General features: G+C 42.7%; 1 protein-coding gene across 2 annotated transcripts in view; it reads right to left on the reverse strand.

Annotated features, from left to right (window-relative positions):
* vcp (valosin containing protein) overlaps window positions 1–14,815 on the reverse strand; it is a 44,410-nt gene extending 29,595 nt beyond the window's left edge. Inside the window, exon 1 of one of the 2 annotated variants that reach the window (XM_072252466.1) lies at window positions 14,661–14,815. In XM_072252466.1, the coding sequence (XP_072108567.1) occupies window positions 14,661–14,677 (17 nt within the window). In that variant the 5' untranslated portion in view covers window positions 14,678–14,815. The remainder of the gene's footprint in view (window positions 1–14,660) is intronic. The other variant, XM_072252465.1, reaches the window with a different exon arrangement.
* Window positions 14,816–23,166: the final 8,351 nt, after the last annotated feature.

Below are 23,166 nucleotides of genomic sequence, written 5' to 3' on the forward strand. Positions count from 1 at the left end.
ATGGCTAGGCAGCAGGAGATCCTTGCTGTTGCAGCAGACAGAGCAAAGGTGCTCAGTGAAGTGGTGTCTCAACCTGTGTTAGGTCTCACCAACATAGAGCAGGATACATCAGGAGCACCAGATGCAATAAATGACTCAGATTTGCAGATGAAGTACCACCTCACATAGAACGACTGTGGTGGCGAGGCAGGAGGTGTAGGGGATGACATTTGCACTTAGCATGGTTGCAAGGACAAATGTCAGGAGGGAGATCAATGAGGAGAGACAAGTAGACAAAGTAGTCGCAGAGATGTGCCTGGTGGTGGGGTCCCACTGGAGATTGTGGAAGTTGCAGAGAATGACTGACCCATCACCTCCCTCTGGTTCCCTGTCTACACTTTATTCAATGGCTTACAGTCCTCTGAGATCAGATTCCTTTGACCCTTCTTCCATCTGTCACTTTCTAGCTTCTCACACCATTCCCCATAATCCCCTTCCCCCACCCACATACCTTCCTCACCTGGACTCAACCTATTTTGCAACCAGCTTGTACTCCTCCTCCCCTCACCTTTTCAGGTCTTGGCCTGAAATGTCAACTGTTCATTTCCCTCCATATCTGCAGCCTGAGCTGCTCAGTTCCTCCAGCATTTTGTGTGTGTTGCTAAATGAATAAAAATGTATTTTTCCAGCTCTCATTTCTTAATGCACATGCAAGTTGACATGACTTCTCTGAATGCAACGAACAATTCTCCGTCTCCATCCTCCACACAAGTGAAATTATGGATATATTAAAGTGCTCATACAAGTAAAAATAGAAACACGAGGAAATCTGCCAATGCTGGAAATTCAAGCAACACACAGAAAATGCTTGTGGAACGCAGCAGGACAGTCAGCATCCATAGGAAGATGCACAGTCGACGTTTCGGGCCAAGACTCTTCGTCAGGACTAACTGAAAGAAGAGATAGTAAGAAATTTCAAAGTGGGAGGGGGAGATCCGAAATGATAGGAGAAGTCAGGAGGGGGAAGGATAGAGCTAAGAGCTGGGAAGTTGATTAGCAAAAGGCATACAAGTCTGGAGAAGGGAGAGGATCATGGGACGTTAGGCTTGGGGAGAAAGAAAGGGGGGGGGGGGAGGGGAGCGCCAGAGGAAGATGGAGAGCAGTCAAGGAGTTATTGTGAGTGGGACAGAGAGAGAGAAAAAAAGAGAAAAAAAGGAAAGAAAAATTTTAAAAAGGGATGGGGTAAGAACGGGAGGAGGGGCACTAACGGAGTTAGAGAAGTCAGTGTTCATGCCATCAGGTTGGAGGCTACCCAGACGGAATATAAGATGCTGTCACTTCACCTGTGAGTCGGCTGGTGTGATATACTGCGGCCGATGCGGCCTTCTATATATTGGTGAGACCCAACGCAGACTGGGAGACCGTTTCGCTGAACACCAACGCTCTGTCTGCCAGAGAAAGCAGGATCTCCCAGTGGCCACACATTTTAATTCCACATCCCATTCCCATTATGACATGTCTATCCACGGCCTCCTCTACTGTAAAGACAAAGCCGCACTCAGGTGGAGAAACAACACCTTATATTCCATCTGGGTAGCCTCCAACCTGATGGCATGAACATTGACTTCTCTAATTTCCGTTAATGCCCCTCTTCCCATTCTTACTCCATCCCTTATTTTTTATTTTTTTCCTTTTTCCTCTCTCTGTCCCTCACAGTAACTCCTTGCCTGCTCTCCATCTTCCTCTGGCACTCCCCTCCTCCTTTCTTTCTCCCCAGGCCTCCCATCTCATGATCCTCTCCCTTCTCCAGCCTTGTATCCCTTTTGCCCATCAACTTTCCAGCTCTTACCTCTATCCCTCCCCCTCCTGTCTTCTCCTATCATTTCGGATCTCTCCCTCCAATTTTCAAATCTCTTACTATCTCTTCTTTCAGTTAGTTCTGACGAAGGGTCTCGGCCCAAAACGTCGACCGTGCTTCTTCCTATGGATGCTGTCTGGCCTGCTGTGGTCCACCAGCATTTTATGTGTGTTGCTTAAGTAAAAATGGAAGTCCTTCTTATCAGTATGTCTCACCCCTCTTCCATTTTAACCAAGAAATTAGTTTGGACATAGGCTTGGCATTTTCCAATCAGCAAAAAAAATTATATATGGAATATTATGCAAATTATTTTATGAGGTGTCTTTCTTCTAAAATTATAAGTCTACACTTTAGAGCTCTAACTTCAAGAGACAACCACAATACAGCAAGTCCACAGTTATCAACACAGCTTTACAAACAAAACTCCGTAAGGCCATAAGATAGAGGAGTAGAATTAGGCCATTTGGACCATCAAGTCTACTCTGTCATTTCATCATGGCTGATTCAATTTTCCTTTCAGCCCTAATCTCCTGCCTTCTCCTCGTATACCTTCATGCCACGACCAATCAAGAATCTACCAACCTCTGGCTTAAATATACATTAAGACTTGGCCTCCACAGCTGCCTGTGGCAAAGAATTCCACAGATTCACCACTCTCTCTGGCCATCCTCACCACATTCTACAGAGGTTGTATTGAGAGCATCCTGAGCCGCTGCATCACTGCCTGGTTTGGGAATTGCACCGTCTTGGATCACAAGACCCTGCAGCGGAGAGTGAGGTCAGCTGAGAAGATCATCGTGGTCTCTCTTCCCGCCATTACAGACATTTACACCACACGCTGCACCCGTAAAGCCAACAGCATTGTGAAGGACCCCACATTCCCCTCATACAAACTCTTCTCCCTCCTGCCATCTGGCAAAAGATACCGAAGCATTCGGGCTCTCACCACCAGACTGTGCAACAGTTTCTTCCCCCAAGCCATCAGACTCCTTAATACCCAGAGTCTAGACTGACATCTACATCATTATATTGTAATTTGTCCTCTACTGTGCCTATTGTCTTATTTATTATTTATTATACTGCCTTGCACTGTTTTGTGCACTTTATGTCATCCTGGGTAGGTCTGTAGTCTAGTGTAGTTTTTGTGTTGTTTCATGTCGCACCATGGTCCTGAAGGAACGTTGTTTCATTTTTACTGTGCACTGAACCAGCAGTTTATGGTCAAAATGACAATAAAAAGTGACTTGACTTGAAATTCTTCCTCACCTCCACTCCACGTCGACCCTATCAAGGCCTTTCACCACTCGATAGGTTTCAATGAGGTCAAGCCTTGTTCTTCTGAGTTCTAGTGAATACAGGCCCAGAGCCATCAGACACTCTACGTATGAAAAGTCATTCAATCCTGGAATCATTTTTGTGAACCTCCTTTGAACCCTCTCCAGTTTCAGCACATCCTTTCAAAGATAAGGGGCCCAAACCTGCTCACAATGCTCCAAGTAAGGCCTCACCAGTGTCAAGTCTCAACATTACATCCTTGCTTTTACATTCAAGTCTTTAAATGAATGTCAACATTGCATTTGCCTTCCTCACCACAGACGAACTTGTAAATTAACCTTCAGGGAACCCTTCACAAGTCCCTTTACACCTCTGTTAATCCTTTCAATTCTTCTAACAAAGTGCATGACAATACACTTCCCAACACTGTACCCCATCTACCATTTCTTTGCTCATTCTCCCACTCCGTCCAAGTCCTTCTGTAGCCTCTCTACTTCCTCAAAGCTACCTGCCCTTCCAGCCATCTTTATATCATCTGCAAACTTTGCAACAAAGCCATCAATTCCATCACCCAAATAATTAACATAACAAAAAGAATTGGTCTCAACAGACTCCTGTGGAACACCACTAGTCACCGGCAGCCAACCAGATAAGACTCGCTCCCTTTATTCCCACTCTTTGTCTCTTGCCAATCAGCCACTGCCTTATCCATGCTAGAATCTTTCATGTAATACCATGGGCTCATAGCTTATTAAGCAACCTGATGTCTGGCACCTTGTCAAAGACCCTCTGAAACTCCAAGTACACAAGATCAACAAATTCTCCTTTGTCTATCCTGCTTGTTACTTCAAAGAATTCCAACAGATTTATTAGGCACAATTTTCCCTTGAGGAAACCATGTTGAATACGGCCTAATTTATCATGTGCTTCCAAGTACCCTGATACCTCATCCTTAATAATCAACTCCAACATCTTCCCAACCACTGAGGTCAGACTAACTGGCCTATAATTTCCTTTTTCTGCCTCTCTCCCTTCTTGAAGAGTGGAGTGACATTTGCTGTTTTCCAGTCTTCCAGAACCATTCCAGAATCTAGTGATTCTTGAAAGATCATTACTAATGCCTCCTAGATTTCTTCAGCCACCTCTTTCAGAACTCTGGGGTGTACACCATCTGGTCCAGGTGACTTACCAACCTTCAGACCTTTCAGCTTCCCAAGAACCTTCTCTCTAATTATGGTAACTTCACACACTTCATGCCCTCTGACACCTGGAACTTCCACCATACTGATGGTGTATTCCACTAGTGAAGACTGATGCAAAATGCTTATTCAGTTTATCCTCTATTTCGCTGTCTCCCATTACTACTCTGGGATATTGTTTTCCAGTAGTCCAATATCCACTCGTCTCTCTTTTACACTTTATGTATCTGAAGAAACTGTTAGTATCCTCTAATATTATTGACAAGCTTACTTTTGTATTCCATCTTCACCTTCTTAATGATGTTCTTTTAAGTTGTCTTCTGTTGGTTTTTAAAAGCTTCCCAATCCTTTAACATCCCACTAATCTTTGCTCTATTATATGTCCTCTCTATGGCTTTCATGTTGGCTTTGACTTCTCTTGTCAGCCATGTAATCTCAGCCATGTAATACTTCTTCCTCTTCGGGATATAGGTATCCTGTGTCTTCCGAATTGCTTCCAGAAATTCCAGGCACTGCTGTTCTGTTGTTATCCCTGCCAGTGCTCTTTTCCAACCAATTCTAGCCAACTTTTGATATTTGCAAACTTTTGATATTTGAGATAGATGTTTCCCAAAATAACTAATGCCAAGATTAAGGAAGGCATTTTTGTTGGTCCACAAATCAAACAGGTCATCAATGACAGGCAATTCAAAAAATTTCTAGAGGGAACAAAGAAAATCACATGGAATACAATCAAGGATGTTGTTGAAAACCTTCTTGGCAACTACAGAGCACCATACTGCATGTAGCTAGTTGACAACATGCTTCAAACATACAAAACCATGAAGTGCAACATGTCACAAAAGATTCATTATCTACATTCCCATTTAGACTTCTTCCCTGCAAATCTTGGTGCTGTCAGTGATGAGCATGGTGAAAGGCTTCACCAGGAACTACAGTCATGAAGAAGCAGCATCCGGGCAATTGGAATCCATCAGCACTGGCTCATTATTGTTGGACACTTAAGCAAGAAACCTCAAACACTGAGTACAAACAATCAACAAGACATTTTTCAACAGTTGAACTAATGCAAAACAAACACCATTTATGCAATTAAATGCATTATATTCAAAAGTTAATTTCTTGTTTCTTCAAATTTGTATGTGATATAAGTAATCTGAAATCGCATTTGTGTTCAGATTCAACAGTCTATCATAACCAAAGGAAATTTCTGAGGAAGCAACACTTTCAAAAAAATTGGCTGTTCGGTGATATTGAAAGGCCTAAACAGAATGCACATGGAGAGGATGTTTTCAATAGTGAGAGTGTCTAGGACGAGATAAACAGTCTCAGAATTCAAGATCTCCTTAGAATAGAAATGAGGAGGAATTTCTTTACCAAATGGTGGTGAATCTGTGGAATTCATCGCCACAGATGACTCTGGAGGGCAAGTCTTTTGGTATAATTAAAGCAGAGGTTTGATAGTTTCTTGATTAGTAAGAGGGTTAAAGGTTTCAGGAAGGCAGGAGAATGGAGTTGATAGAGAAAATAAATCAGCCATGATGGAACAGCAGAGCAGACTCAATGGACCAAATGGCCTAATTCATTTCTTCTGCCTTAAATACATACAAAGTCTGGGGGGAAAAATGCATCCAAAACACTTCATTTCCCAGAGACAGCTCAGTCCCCAAAGTCAGTTTGAACCTTAAACATCAGCTGTTAATGGCACAAATGGCATTTCAATTAGAAATTTCACAGAAATACTTTTGACAGCCAGCTAAACTCTGGAAAAGTGTTGATTGAACCTAGCTTAAAGGAACGATAGTCGATGCTGTCAATCAGCATGGATGTTTAGAAGTACAAGTGTCCACCGCTTTTCCAACGTTCGCTTTACAAAACCGCACTTTTACGAAAGACCTACATTAGTACTCTGTTTTCGCTTTCAGAAGGTGTTTTCACTGTTACGAAAAAAATCAGTGGGCGATAAAAGGCAGCACGCGTCCCGAGCAGCCGCTCTCCCCCAGATTCGGAACTGCATTCTCGCTGGCATTGCTTAAACACGTACTTGTGAGCAGTCCTTTGCAAGATAAGTTCTATGGTATCGGAAAAGCCTAAAAGAGCTCATAAGGGTGTTACACTTAGTGTAAAACTAGACACAATTAAGTGTTTCAATTGTGGTGAACGAAGTAAGGACAAAGTGAGTTTGGCTTGTGGAAGCTGACGAACAAAATGTTGAAGAGGTTTTGGCATCCCATGACCAAGAACTGATAGACGAAGAGCTGATGCAATTGGAAGAAAAAAGGATAACAATTGAAACCGAATGCAGTAGCGAACTGAACGTGAGGCAACTACGTGAGATTTTCGCTGCAATGATAAAGTATGACTTTAATTTTGAAAGGGTACATAGGTTTAGGGAGTATTTGCAAGATGGTTTGAATCCTTACAAAGAACTGTGTGATAGAAAAATGTGCAAGGCTCAGCAATCAAGCAAGCCTTCCACATCAACCACAGCAGACGACGAACCTCGACCTTCGACATCGAGGCGGGCAGTCATAGGAGAAGATGAGCTGCCTGCCCTAATGGAAACAGACGACGATGAGATGACACCTCAGTGTCCCATCACCCCAACCCCCGGGCCACAGACAGATACCGATTCGCGGAGAATGCAGTGGTAGCCGGGAGGCACACAGCACATCTTTAAGAAACAAGCCAAAATAAACATGCTAATTAATTAGGTGCCACCCGACAAATAATTGTCGGCCCAGATCAGAGACGACGCAATCGGAAATCGGCACTGATCTGGGCTGACAATTACGTGCCGGGCGGCACCAAATTAATTAGCATGTTTGTTTCGGCTTTTTTCTTAAAGACGTGCTGTGTGCCTCCCGGCTACCGCTGGACCCCTGCATGCTTCACAGATCGGTATCCGTTGGTGGCCTGGAGGGTGGGGGCCACTGCACCACCCCAACCTGCGACGACTCAGCCTAATACATCATCATCATGTGTGCTTGGCGCTGTCCCAATTCCGGTAAGTGAAACTACACTGTACATACATTATTTCTACTTTACATAGGCTGTGTATTTTTACGTGTTATTTGATATGATTTGGCAGCTTCATAGCTTAAAGGTTACTGGAGAGCGCTTGTGCCGTGTTTTTGCCAACAGCACTTGCGTGAGATTTTCTGCCGACGGCGCTTGCGTGAGATTTTTGCTACGGAGAACAATGCAGTAATGATTGTGGGAAAGTATTTCTACTTTAAATAGGCTGTGTATTTAGCATATCATTTCTGCTTTTACTATATGTTACTGTTATCTTAGGTTTTATGTGTTATTTGGCATGATTTGGTAGGTTATTTTTTGGGTCTGCGAACGCTCACAAAATTTTCCTATATAAATAAATGGTAATTTCTTCTTCGCTTTACGACATTTTGGCTTACGAACCGTTTCATAGGAACGCTTTACCTTTGGATAGCGGGGGAAACCTGTATCTGTATCACACAAATATTCCAAAGCTTTCGAACTTCCAATATTAAAAACACTAAATTCTTGAAACTTTTTTCAGTTGTTCCTGAACTGATTAATCTGCAAATCCAGATGACTGACTTCCCAGCATAACTGTGGACACTCCACGCAGTTTCTAATTTTGGAGAACAGTCAGCATGGCAATACTGATCAGCCATATGGCAGTTTGGGACCTCCAAGCAAGTATGTGTGAATATGCAAATTCTCACAGTTACAAAAATTAATTGCCAGCAGTTTCACATCAAAGCTTTGGGTCAACTCCTTTGTAAAGAAGAATATGAAACTAACATCTACCTTTGTCTAAGTGCCTGGTCATTCAGTTGAAAAGACTCCTAAAACCACACACTATTTACATACTTCCCACTAATTTTGTATGCTCACATTTCTATTTTAGTATATTAACTTAGCATTCTCTTTTAAGTCCAGCTGTTTAATCGCTCAGCTTAACCTGAAAATAGTTGTTTTTCCAATTTATAAGTATCCTAGCAGTACCCAGCTTTCTGTAAAATACACAAAATGTTCCCATCCGAATCATGCTAGTATACAAGTATGAAAAATAGTACCTTATCTTTCACAAGTCACTTTCTAGCCAAAAGATTCAAACATTTCAAATACTCAGTCCAGTCTTTCATCTCACAGTTTCAGTTTATTTTTGCTCTTCAGATGTAATTTGCCATGCCCCACACAATGCTGGCACCATCACTTGCATCATTCACTCTCCCCTTGTCTGCTCACAATGGCCAACTTATTTTATTCTTTCAGACTTGAAATATATTTACAAAGCTACAAGCAAGCCCTTAAAATTACAAAATTTTTTATCTTCTATTGTTTCAGTTTCCATTTTAACACACTTCCTTTCAAAGAATGAAAACCTATTCAGTGAAAAAACTCTGGCAAAGTGCTGTTCGAACCAAGCCTAAAAAATCATTCTTTGTAATAATGAACCCCTAAAGTTCAACGTAAGTTTTATCATCAAACTATGCATGTTACCATATACTACCTTGAGATTAACTTTATTGCAGGTATTCAGAAGAAAAACATACAATAGAATTTATGAAAACCATACATTATAGACAAATACTAAAACAACCCACACAAAGAGCTGGAGGAACTCAGCAAGCCAGGCAGTATCTATGGAAAAAAGTACAATCGACGTTTCGGGCCAAAACCCTTCGGCAGGACAACCAATGTACAAAAGACAAACTGTGCAAATGAAAAATAATATCAAGTACATGAGTCATAAAGAATACTTGAAATAGATTCTGTAGATCGTAGAACAGTTCATAACAGTAGTGACTGAAGTTATTTACACCATTCAGGAGACTGATGGCTGTAAGGCAACAGCCTACTATTGTGGGACCTAAAGCTTCCTGCCCAATGGTAATAGTGAGAAGAGGGTGGATGGCAGAATCTTTGATGATGGATGCCGTTTTCTTGTTACTGCGTTCTATGTAAATGTATACAGTGGTGGGGGGACTGAGCTGTGTCCACCATTTTCTGTAGTCTTTTCCACTCCTGGGCATTTGTGTTTCTATACCAACCTTGATGTAACCAGTTAAGATGATCTCCAGTCTCTATTCATAGAAGTTTGTTAAAGTTTTTAGTGACATGCTGTATCTACACAAACTTCTAAGAAAGTAGAGGCACTGTCGAGCCGCCTATGTGATGACACTTTGTGCTGGTCCCAGGACAGTTTCTGTTATGTTACTGCCAAGGAATCCAAAGCACTTCAATTTTCACTTAAAATAGTAAGTGTAATAATACCAATACATTACAGCACCAAAAAATCATCATTACTTTAATATGAACTGAACAGTCTTTCTAATCACTGAAGAGTCCATGCTTTAGTCCCTTAGTCCTACATTGAACCATGTAGGACTAATTGAGATACCAGGCTATATATTTAGCACTCAAATGCAGGGTTGTTTCCAATTACTTACATTAAGTTAATCTTCATCCAGTGTGATTACGATCCCACTATATCCTTTATCATTTTATACCTAGAGCAACATATGAAATATTTGGCCCATCCCCATCAGCAGGAATCATTTCACTCCCTGTTCCAAAATGTTCTGATGTCTCCAGATGCAAAAAAATTTCAAGAGACAAATCAGCAAAGGGAGATAACCCTAAAAAAAACTGATTTCCACAGGCAGAGCCACTTCTAGAACATCGATAAGTCACACGTACTGAACAAGGAAAAAACTTTGGAATGCATTCCATGCAGAAAATTTCATCACATTAATACAGCTGAAAATCAACCAATTCAAACTCCACTGCTTAGAGGCAAAAGATACAAAGTTACATGTCAAATTCAGACACAAGAGACAGTGGTTGACAGCAAGAATTCAGCAGGTCAAGCAACATCTGTGATGGTGGGAGACATGTAGTGTGGGGGGGGGGGAAGAAATGACTTGTCAGGTGGAAACCCTGCATCAAGACTGGTCTCAATCTGATATGTCAACAATTCTTGCTCTAAACCTAATAATTTGTTGTTTTCACCAAGTCTTTGCTGTAACCAAAATGCTCTTCACGAAATGATAAATCCAAAAGCTCTCCATAAAAGATTTTAAACAATGACTTTTCTAAATTAATACCTTTCACCTAATTTGGATCTACAGTACAAAAGGAGATTCAAGAACAAATTACCAAAGGTTGGTTGATCAGAGTTAGACTTTAAAAGGAGTAATGATCAAAAAAGTGAATTCCATAACCTGGTTAACAAAGGCAAAGCAACCAACATTAGGGGTGATCAACAGAAAGATCATGAGTTGCAGGAGTCGAACAGATCAAAAGCAGGAGTTCCTGAAGTCTGCTGTTATTCAAATTCACAGCTGATCAGGTTATAACCTCACTCAACATTCCTGCTTATCCTTAATAACATTTAGCTTCCCTGCCTCAGAAAGTAATCAGGCACCTACCTCTTCCACAACCTTTTCATGGACCAAGTTCCAAAGAATCAAATTCCAAAAAAAAAATTCACATAATTTCTGTCTTAATTCTGGGAAATGTTAAAACTAGAAATGAGAACATTCTCTTCATTTCCATAACTGATCTCTTAGTATTCTATGTTTCAATCAAGTTCCCTTTTACTCTTCCAAATTTACACACTAACATCTTCCCTCAAAACAACCTGTAACTCGTGTATCATTCTAGTAAGTCTTCTCTGACACCTTACATAACATTCCTAATTGTGTTCAATCCCCATCATATAAAAAAATACAACATTGTTACTTTCCATAAGAACCTGAACACTAGCTTTTTGTGATATAATAGGAAACCCAGATCTCTCTGCAATTTCAAGATAATGCTCTTTTTTCTAACAATGATGGTTGAGAATGGGAACAAAATTAGGAGATTTGGGCCATTTGAGAAGGTTGAAAGCCATATGAAGAAATAGTGTAGACTACCAAAGGATTTACCAAAGAAGCAAATCGAGAATTATAAATATTATTCCAGTTCCCTCTGCTACTAGTTCTTGACTCTCATAACTGAACAGTTGTTGCTATCGAGAAGTCATTCACCCTTGACTCAGAACAACTGAAAGAATAATAGTTATATTCGTGGTGGGGAAACTGCTGGAGTCAGTTATCAAGGATGTGATAACAGCACATTTGGAAAGCGGTGAAATGATCCGACAAAGTCAGCATGGATTTGTGAAAGGAAAATCATGTCTGACGAATCTCATAGAATTTTTTGAGGATGTAACTAGTAGAGTGGATAGGGGAGAACCAGTGGATGTGGTATATTTGGATTTTCAGAAGGCTTTTGACAAGGTCCCACACAGGAGATTAGTGTGCAAACTTAAAGCACACGGTATTGGGGGTAAGGTATTGGTGTGGGTGGAGAGTTGGTTAGCAGACAGGAAGCAAAGAGTGGGAATAAATAGGACCTTTTCAGAATAGCAGGCGGTGACTAGTGGGGTACCGCAAGGCTCAGTGCTGGGACCCCAGTTGTTTACAATATATATTAATGACTTGGATGAGGGAATTAAATGCAGCATCTCCAAGTTTGCAGATGACACGAAGCTGGGTGGCAGTGTTAGCTGTGAGGAGGATGCTAAGAGGATGCAGGGTGACTTGGATAGGTTGGGTGAGTGGGCAAATTCATGGCAGATGCAATTTAATGTGGATAAATGTGAAGTTATCCACTTTGGTGGCAAAAATAGGAAAACAGATTATCTGAATGGTGGCCGATTAGGAAAAGGGGAGGTGCAACGAGACCTGGGTGTCATTATACACCAGTCATTGAAAGTGGGCATGCAGGTACAGCAGGCGGTGAAGAAGGCGAATGGTATGCTGGCATTTATAGCGAGAGGATTCGAGTACAGGAGCAGGGAGGTACTACTGCAGTTGTACAAGGCCTTGGTGAGACCACACCTGGAGTATTGTGTGCAGTTTTGGTCCCCTAATCTGAGGAAAGACATCCTTGCCATAGAGGGAGTACAAAGAAGGTTCACCAGATTGATTCCTGGGATGGCAGGACTTTCATATGAAGAAAGACTGGATGAACTGGGCTTGTACTCGTTGGAATTTAGAAGATTGAGGGGGGATCTGATTGAAACGTATAAGATCCTAAAGGGATTGGACAGGCTAGATGCAGGAAGATTGTTCCTGATGTTGGGGAAGTCCAGAATGAGGGGTCACAGTTTGAGGATAGAGGGGAAGGCTTTTAGGACCGAGATTAGGAAAAACTTCTTCACACAGAGAGTGGTGAATCTGTGGAATTCTCTGCCACAGGAAACAGTTGAGGCCAGTTCATTGGCTATATTTAAGAGGGAGTTAGATATGGCCCTTGTGGTTACGGGGGTCAGGGGGTATGGAGGGAAGGCTGGGGCGGGGTTCTGAGTTGGATGATCAGCCATGATCATAATAAATGGCGGTGCAGGCTCGAAGGGCCGAATGGCCTACTCCTGCACCTATTTTCTATATTAAAAGGAGTTAAAAATCTTACACTATTACTGGCTTGAAAATAAATCAAAAGCAAAAAATTAAACAAAGAAAAAAATACAAAAGCTGTTTCATTCATGTTACTGCCAATATCAAAATATTTAAAAAATTACTGAAACTGGATTATCTGAAACAAAGGTGGTGGGAATCCTCAGCATGGCCTGCTCAGCATTTCCAGCACTGAGCAGTACAGCAATAAAGCACAGGGACATGCCTTTCGGCAGGGAGTCTGTACAAAGGTCCCAATTTCCGGCATTCATCACATATCCCTCCAAGACCCGCCCCTCCATGAACCTATCCAAGTGCTTCAGAAATAGTACTTTTGTACCTGCCTCAAACACTTCCCCTGGCAACTTACTCCATACACTCACCATCCTGTGTGGAAAAAGTTGCCCTTCAAGTCCCTTTAAATTTTTCCCCTTCCATTCTTAATCTGTCCCCTGGATTTGGACTCCCCTCTCAAGGAAAGGAGCATTTTTTGTTTCTTTGTGCAAGTTATTGAGCAACTTAACAATTACTTTAAAACAGCTTTACCTAATTCAAATGAGAATTTGGAATTATAGACCTCAACTTTACTCCAGAAAACTTATCAAGAAAATGGAAGTGGAAATGTCAAGGTAATATGAATATCAAAACCACAAAAATCCAATAACATGACAGATACATTATCCTGAAAATGTGGTGTGATACGTATTATATCCGTGCACAAGGGACTTCTACTTTGAATGGGTTTGCAAGCAATTGTATAGCTAATGTGGTAAACCCAGACACACAACACAGGATATATAATATAGGATTAATGTTTGAGTAGAATTTCTTATGGAAATGGTTACAGATAAACTTTGCTAAAGAACTAGAATTACCATGATTACAAATAATGATGATATTCACCAAATAGGAAAACAACCAGGTACTAAGATATGCCCACACAGCAGACAGTTTCAACATGCTCAGATATACAACCCTGGAAAAGTAAGTTAACCTTTAACCTTCTAGTGATTCCCTGCTGCATATGTAATATATTGTTGCCATAATTTATCGAAGTGTTCCATGTCCTTTTATGTGTGTGCATGTACAATCATACAATTACAGGACACACAACCGAACATCTTTAGTTCAAAACATGAAAGGCCCACAGCCTAAAAATGTATGATATTAGCAAACATAATTAACAACAAAAATGAGGTACAAGTGTACTATATACAGTACCCCCATTTCCATTGTATAATTAAAATATGAACGCTGATTGACCAATATCATAGTGACAGGCCCATTCTTGAGAAATTACAAAAGCAGATTATCAATAAAACAAACTGCAATTAATTATTTCTATTGTCTGTTCTAATTACTTCCGTCGATCAGTGCATGTCACATTTTAAACGTCAAGCGACAGGAATAACATTACGGCTGGGCGTTTGCTTATTCACTAATGCCGATTCTCAGTGCTGGGTAATGGGATTGAGATAATGGCAGAAGTCAATTAAATTGTATTCCATTGATCTCGGTTGTTTGGAAGATGCCAAGCAGCAACCCGGAAAATACGGCGAACTAGGCCCTTACAAAAAAGACTCATCCTGGTGACCGGGAAGAATCAAATTGCCGCAAGCAAACTGCGGACGGACTTGACCGCATCTTCGCCGCAAGCCCACCGAGAAAATAAACCATACACTCGGGGAAACTGGGCATCAACTCGCCAGCCCCGCGCAGCGCTGGCAGCTAGGCCGGAATGACACAGGGAAATTGGACGGCCCTCCTTCTCCCTTCCCCCTCCCTACTGTCTACTGCAGTGAACCAGCAGAAGCCTAAGGCCTACCGGTCTTCAAAGACGGAGGGAAGGGGAGAGGGTGGGAGCAGACATCAGCTCCCCCAATGCACGCCCCCGCCCCCGTGTTAACTCACTCTCCTCCCGACGCCATCGCCGATCAGCTTCCCTCTTCACGCCGCGTGTGTGCTCAGTTATCTGGCCCTGGAGCGGATTTTCAGCCGCTACCTCCGTGCCTCACTCACTCTCTCCCGTCACTCAGTGGCCCCAGCCTCCCTCAACCTCCCGCGTCACGCCCCTCAGCAACAGCGACGCGTCATTCTAAGCTCACAACGAGGCTGGCCAATCCAGAACCTTCCTCGGAACAGCAGGTCACCGCCTTCCCGTGCCCCGCGGGCTCGCGCGGCTGCGCCCCGTGTCACGTTCCTCCGAGCTGTCAATCACCCGACCCGGAAAGAAGCAGAGGCTCCGGATTGTGTGGAGTCATTCTGCGATAATAGCATGTGCGCACTTTAAAGGCATTCGACTCTAGCACTTCGCAATCACTGCTTTTCAACATCACTTTCCTGATTTGATAAAGTCTTAAAAAAATACAACTGCCGGTTTCGGCTGTGCCTCACTTAACTCCCAACATTTTTCATAATGTCTGGATCTGAGAAAGGATCAACAAACAAATCGAAACCAGAGATGTCAGGACATAACGTCATTGAATAGTCAACATGGATTTATCTAAGGGAAATTTTGTTTGACTAGTCGTCTGGGCTTTATGAGGATGCACACGATGCCGGGGAGCAAAATGTGGATTTTCAGGTTCAGACTCAATCAGGTTCGACACGGGGGATTGTGTACATGGAATCTAGGGTAACATCCGAGCGTTCACTGAAAACGAAGTGTCGAAATAAAAGTGTCTTGGCAGCCTGTGACTCCTGGATTTACGGCTTGGGCCCCAACTATTCGCAATCAGTATTAGCAATTTAGCTGAGGGGATGAAACGTAACGCCTCCAAGTTCAATAATGACGCAAAACTAAACGAGAATTTAATTCCTAATGAGGATGAAAAGGCCTGAACAGGATATTAGCAAGCTAAAAATGTTACCCAATGATGAGAATTTTAAATCAGTACAATTGCGATACTGTGATTCTATAAGACAAGTTTGTTAAAGCTGTTGGGGAGGGTTTAAACTAATTTGGCGGAGGGGGGAGGGTGGGGCAGTTGGTAGATAAGTCAATGCATTGTGTGTAGTGAGACTGCCAGGCAGGTGATGGGGCAAAATTACCGTCAGTGGGATGAGTTGAAGTGTCACTTGGCGGCAAAAGGGTGGCAGATACCGGACTGAAGGTGTTATATTTGAAAGCGCGCAGTGTAGGGAATGAGGTCTTGTAGCAACTCACACAGCAGGTCAGGCAGCATCTGTGGAAAAGTGTAAGCAATCCGCAGTCCGGGCCGAGACCCTTCCTCAATGCAGAGAGAAGGGGGGAAGATGCCAGAATCAAACAGGTAGGGCGGGGGAGGGGGGTGAAGAGACGAGCTGGAAGGTGATAGGTGAAGCCAGGTGGGTGGGAAAGGTCAGGGGGTGGGTTCTGGTAAGAGGAGAGTGGAGCATAGGAGAAAGGGAAGTAGGAGGGGGCCCAGAGGGGGTAATAGGCAGATGGGAAGAGATGAAAGGTCAGAGTGGGGAATGGTGGGGATTTGTTTATCGGAAAGAGAAATCAATATTCATCCCATCAATTTACTACTCACTACTACTACTACTACTACGTCGACTCAGGCCTAGGGGGCCGGCGTCGGGCACGATGACGGACTCTCCACTTCTCCCTCTCCCTCATCAGTGTGTTCAGTTCATCTACATTAGCCACGCTGCTGTCTTCTAGGAACGTGTTGACCATAGTCTTGGGACGGCACCCAGGGTTCATCCTCCCGTGCTTGGGCTCCCATATGATGACTAGGCTGGCAGGTAGCTCGGGATGGTGTAGACAGTGCCCTGCTATTTGCAGTCTTCTCGCCTCGATTTTAGTGGAGAGCGTCGGTAGGTTGTTATAGAGCTCGACGTTCGTGATGTGCTGTTGCCAGCTCATATCAAGAGCCATCCGGAGCATTCGTGTATAGCAACCATGGCTGCTCAGATGAAATAAAAAGCTTGCTCCTCCGCACAGCCAGCCAATAATATAAAAGAGGATTTCAGATATGTAAACAGTGAAAGAGAGGTGAGAGTGTATATTGGACTGCTGGAAAATGATGCTGGAGAGGTATAATGGGGGACAAAGAAATAACTGGTGAACTTAATAAAGACTGTATTTTACATCAGTCTTCACTGAAAAACAGGAGCAGTATCTCTGAAATTCGAGAGTGACGGGGGGGGGGAAGGGGCAGAATGAGTGTAGTTGCTGTTACTAAGGAGAAGGTGCTTGGGAAGCTGAAAGGTCTGAAGGTAGATAGGTCACCTGAACCAGATGGTATACACCCCAGGGTTCTGAAAGAGGTAGCTGAAGAGATGTGCAGGCATTAGTAATGACCTTTCAAGAATTAATAGATTCTGGCATGGTTCCAGAGAATTACAAATGTCACTCCACTCTTCAAGAAGGGAGGGAGGCTGAAGAAAGGAAATTATAGGCCTATTAGCCTGATTTCAGTGGCTTGGAAGATGCCAGAGTCCATTATTAAGGATGAGGTTTCGGAGTACTTGGAGGAACATGATAAAGTAGGCTAAAATCAGCATGGTTTCCTTAAGGAGAAGTCTTTCCTGAGAAACCTGTTGGAAATTTTTGAGGAAATAACAAGCAGGATAGACAAAACACAGTCAGTGAGTGGATGTTGTTTACTTGGATTTCCAAAAGGCTTATGACAAGGTGCCACCATGAGACTGTTTAACAAGGTAAGAGCCCATGGTATTACAGGAAAGGTATTAGTATGGGTAGAAGATTGACTGATTGGCAGGAGGCAAGGAGTAGGAATGAATGGGGCCTATTCTGATTGGCTGTCGGTGACTATTGGTGTTCAGTGGGGATCGGTATTGGGACCAGTTCATTTCATTTTATATGTCAACCACTTGGATAATGGAATTGTTGGCTTTGTGGCCAAGTTTGCAAACAATTCCAAGATAGGTAGAGGGGCGGGTAGTGTGGAGGAAGCAGAGAGTCTACAGAAGGACTTAGACAGATTGGGAGAATGGGCAAAGAAGTAGCAGATGGAATATAGTGCAGGCAAGTGTATGGTTATGCCCTTTGGCAGAAGGAATAAAGGCATAGACTTTTTTAAATGGGCAGAAAGTTCAAAAATCAGACGTGCAAAGGGACTGGGAGTTCCTGTGCAGGATTCCCTAAAGGTTAACACAGTCTGAGTCAGTGGTAAGGAAGGCAAATGCAATGTTAGCATTCTTTTCAAGAGGACTAAAATATAAAAGCAAGGATGTAATGCTGAAGCTTTATAAGGCATTGGTCAGACTGCACTTGGAATATTGTGAGCAGTTTTGGGCCCCTTATCTAAGAAAAGATGTGCTAGCATTGCAGAAGGTCCAGAGGAGGTTCATGAGAATAATTCTGGGAATGGAAGTGTTAATGTATGAAGAGCATTTGATGACTCTGGGACTGTCTTCACTGGAGCTTAGAAAAACAGGGGTGGGGTGGGGATCTCACTGAAACCTAGCAAATATTGAAAGGCCTGGATAGAATGGAGATGGAGCGGATATGGGTCAGTCTAGGACCAGAGGGCACAGCTTCAGAATAGAGGGACGTCTATTTAGAAGAGAGATGTAAAGGAATTTCTTTGGCCAGGGGGTGGTGAATCTGTGGAATTCATTGCCACAGACTCCTGTGGAGGCCAAGTCATTGGGTATATTTAAAGTCATTGAGTATATTTAAAGCAGGTACTTAATTAGTCAGGGTGTCAAAGGTTACAGGAGAAAGGAAGGAGAATGGGTTTGAGAAGGTTAATAAATCAGCAAAGATGGAAAACTCATATGGTGGCACAGACTCGATGGGCTGAATAGCCAATTCTTCTCCTATGTCTTGTAGACCAATAAGACCTAGGTGTGACCACCTGAGCGCACCTTCCATGGTGAGACCATTATTACACATTTTTGTTATACTTCAGTGGAAAAAATGTACTTGACACAGGAGGAATGCAACTGGTTCTAGGAATGACTGATTTTCTGAATGAGGAAAAATAGACTAGGGCACTAATTGTTAAAAGAATGAGAGGATATCACGTTTAAACAACCTGCGGGGTTTGACAGGCTGGACACAGAATAGATGTTTCTCTTGACTGAGGAGTCTGACATCAGAACCAGAGATCACAGGGTGATGAATCTTTGGAATTCCCCACCCCAGGGGCTGTGGGGATTCAGTCAGAGTGCATTTCAATGAGAGATCAACAGGTTTCTGGATAATAAAACAAATCAGGAAATAAATAGGGTGATAATGCAGGAAAATGGCACTGAAGTAGATCAACCAATCTTTTGATGAGTGGTGAACTAAGATCTAGATGACCTACTTAATATGAAGGAAGAACAAGGCAGATGAACTACAATGTGGAGAAAGGGTGAAGATATTCATTTCAGTAGAGAAAATAGAAGTGCTGAATATTTTTCAAATTCTTAAATGTTGAGAAATAATTATACTCTTGGAGATCTGGTGTCCTTATTCAAGTTCAGTTATCATTCAACCATACACATGTATACTGCCAAACAAAACTACGCACAAAGCTAACATGCAGCTACAGCAGGCAATCAGAAAAGAAAATGAAGTTTTGACCTTTATTGGTAGTTGATTTGTATACAAGAAGATGTCGTGCTACAATTAATTAGGGCCCTGGGGCATTCTGTACAATTTCAGTCCAATTATCTATATTAAAAAAAAGGATAAACTGTACTTGCAATAGAGGGAATGCTGTGAACATTCACCAGACTGGCCTTTCGGGTGGCAGGTCTGTAATATGATGTGAAATTGAAGAGACTAGCCCTCTAATATAGAGAGTTTAGAAGAATGAGCGAGAACGTCACTGAGACTGATAACATTTTTAGAGGGTTTTCAAGCACAGAGGGGGAGTTGACTGAGGAATCTCGAATGGGGTTACAGTCTCTAAAAAAAAGGGCAGGTCACTTAGATTGAAAAGAAATCTCTTAACTCAGAGGTTGAATCTCTGGAATTTTCGGCTTGGAGAGTGCTGGGGCCTCAGTCATTGATAGATTTCTGGATATTAAAAGGAATCAAGTGATATGGGGCTAGGGTAGGAAAATTGGGTTGGAAGATCACGCATTATTTTCCACAATGGCAGATTGGGCTCAAGATGCTGAATAGCTTACTCATGCTCCATTTCATATATTCTTCTGTTTTTGAGTATTTATTTTTAAATAAAAACGTAAACCAATATAATAGATTATGGAATGCAAGTAAGAAAGTGGAGAGGAAGCTCACTGAAGAAATTACTAGCAATCATTTCACTAGAAAACTTTCATTAAATTGCTCATAACTTCCATTTATCATGACATGTAGCTACTGATAATGTAAGAACGTTGCCTGAGAGGCAAAGCCAGTTCACAACATTTAAGACATAGACACTTTAACAGTTTTGATGTACAGAGGAATGTTAGGGTCCAAGTCCATAACTCCTTGGGAGTGACTACATGGGTTCAAAGCGTGGTACAGCACAGATGGCTTTATTAGTCAAGGCTCTGAGTGGAGGAAAATACGACAGAGGCATTTAATTAGCATAGCAGGTAGAGTAATGCTTTACAGTATCAGTGATCGGGATTCAATTCCTGTCTCTGTGTGTAAGGAGTTTGTATGTTCTCCCTGTGACCTCCAGGTGTTGGAGGTGTACAGATTATTAAGTTGTGGACATGCTATGTTGATTGCAGAACCGTGGTGACACTTGTGGGCTGTTCCTAGCATATCCTCGGACTGTGTTGGGCATTGCCTCTCTCTGTTGGACACATTCCACTCTATGTTTTGATATCAAGTCAAATCAAGTTTATTGTCATTTAACTATATACAAGTATACCATCAAACGAGACAAATGTTTCCCCAAACCAGGGTGTGGAGAAGCACAGCAGTACGCATAACACAAAAATAACGTAGAAAAGTAAGAATTAAATCTACAATTACCGATGCATAGATAAACAGAGTAAGGTGCATAAATTAAATATTGAAGAGTACCGTACAAATTATCCTTTGAATGTGATGCGGCAGGGAGTTCAGAAGCATAATGGCCTGAGGGAAGAAGTTGTTTCCTATCCTGACCATTCTTGCCTTTATGCATCGTACTCTGCTGCCTGATGGTAGAAAGTCAGAGAGGATGCTAGATGGATGGGTGGGATCCTTGATAATACTAAGGGCCCTCAATCTACATGTGACAAATATTTTTAAGAGAGACAGGCACATGAATGTGCAAAAAAATAAGGCATATGAACATTGTGTCAGAAGAAGGGATTAGTTTTGTTAGGCATTAAATAACTAATTTAATTAGTTTGGTACAACATTGCAAGAACTTGAATCTCCAAGGCAGAGAAGGCTGTGGAGCAAGTGCCTGTAAATGGGACTAGTGCAGATGACTACTTGATGGTCGTCATGGACACGGTGATCCAAAGGTCCTATTTCACTATGGCACTACAACACTGATAAAGTGATAAAGATTTTAATGAGATGGTCCAATGACTTGCGAAGGATGGCACATGTAGATTTGCAGGCCACCACAGGAGTTTTCGACAGTGCTCCCTGTTTAGCTTAGTGCCCAAATTTTATCAATATTGGCCTGGAACAAATGCAAAAGAAATTGTTCAATAAAATCACTTTAACCCAGAGTGGAGCAATTTTGACTACATTTCTGATTGCCGTGGTGTCCATTTGTAAATTTGTCTCCTCGGTTTTCACTAAGACTTGTTTTCATAGTACAATTTTTCTGGTGGCAAGCTGCCATAGATGACATCAACAATAGTAGAAGGAAAATTCAGATTCAGGTTTATTTACCACATGTACATTGAAGCAGACAAATGTGTCGTTTGTGTTATCAACCAAGGATGATGTGCTGGGGGCAGATTCCCAGGTGTCACCACACATTCCAGCACCAACATAGCATGCCATCAGTGCTTGGCAGAACAACATAGAACACAACAAAACAGAACATACCAAGCCACAAAGCAACAACAGCAAAAAGTCCCATTCCTCTCTTATCACCCACCCACCCATGAACATAGACAGTCCCTGAACTCCAGTGGACATGTGGATTCGTGAACATTGACCTTTCAGCTTTGCAGAGCTTTGTCAGGGGTAATATTTTCAACCTCATTGGTCTGAAATTTTTTTTTTTTATTTACTTACAAAATTAACAGGCTTTCTTAACCCTGTGCCCTCTGAAACTGCTAGGTAAAGAAAAAAACATGAGATCCACCATTTCTTTTGCCTTCACTGAAGTCTGTAACTTCCTGATAATTCACATACAATGCTGTGCAGATAGGTTTTTTTTAAGTCACAGAAGGCAAACTTGTGAACACTCTTGATCTCTAGGATTACTCTAGGCTGCTGAAGTTGGTTTCTGCATCATCCCATGTTTGCTGCTCACTACTACATCAAGGAGGTCGCTCAAACTCTAACACTGAGAGGGGACTTCATCTACATTTGCTTCAAACCAAAGATACCAACAGAGCTGGTATCTCTGAGCCAGTGCGGTGAAACCCGACGCAGATTGGGGGACTGCTTCGTCAAGCACTTCCACTCCGTCCGCCAAAACAGACAGGATCTCCCGGTTGCCACCCACTTCAACTCTGGTTCACATTCCCGTTCAGATATGTCCGTACATGACCTCTTCTACTGCCATGATGAGGCTAAACAAAGGTTGGAGGAGCAACACCTCATATACTGTCTAGGTAGTCTCCAGTCCCTTGGTATGACCATAGAATTCTCCAACTTCCGGTAATTCCCTCCCCCTCCCTTCCCCTATCCCTATGTCACTCTGCCCCCTCCCCCAGCTGCCTATCACCTCCCTCATGGTTCCGCCTCCTTCTACTACCCATTGTGTTTTCCCCTATTCCTTCTTCACCATTCCTTCCTATCACCTCCCTGCTTCCCCTCTCCCACCCCTTAATCTTTCCCCTTACTGGTTTTTCACCTGGCACCTACCAGCCTTCTCCTTCCCACCCTCCCCCCACCTTCTTTATAGGGCCTCTGTCCCTTCCCTCTTCACTCCTGACGAAGGGTTCTGGCCCGAAACGTTGACTGATCGTTTCCACGGATGCTGCCGGTCCTGCTGAGTTCCTCCAGCGTGTTGTGAGTGTTGTTTTGACCCCAGTATCTGCAGAGTATTTTGTGTTTACCAACAGAGTTGGCATGGGCACCATTGCCTACATGCAGGACAGGGGGGTGGATGCCTGCCTGGTCAGCTTGGACCAGGAGAAAGCCATCGACAGGATATCACACATGTACATGACGGAGGTATTCTCCAAAATGGGATTTGGGGAGGGAATCCGGAATTGGATCAGACTGCTCTACACAGACATCTGTAGTGCAGTCCAGGTCAATGGGTGGGAAACAGGTAGCTTCCTTATCAAGTCTGGAGTCAGGCAGGGCTGCCTTTTCTCCCCTGTCTTGTTTGTATGCTGCGTAGAACCCTTTGCTGAAGCCATCAGGAAGGATGAAGGCCTGAGGGGCGAT

The sequence above is a fragment of the Mobula birostris genome, chromosome 3 (genome assembly GCF_030028105.1).
Source record: "Mobula birostris isolate sMobBir1 chromosome 3, sMobBir1.hap1, whole genome shotgun sequence".
NCBI lineage: Eukaryota > Metazoa > Chordata > Chondrichthyes > Myliobatiformes > Myliobatidae > Mobula > Mobula birostris.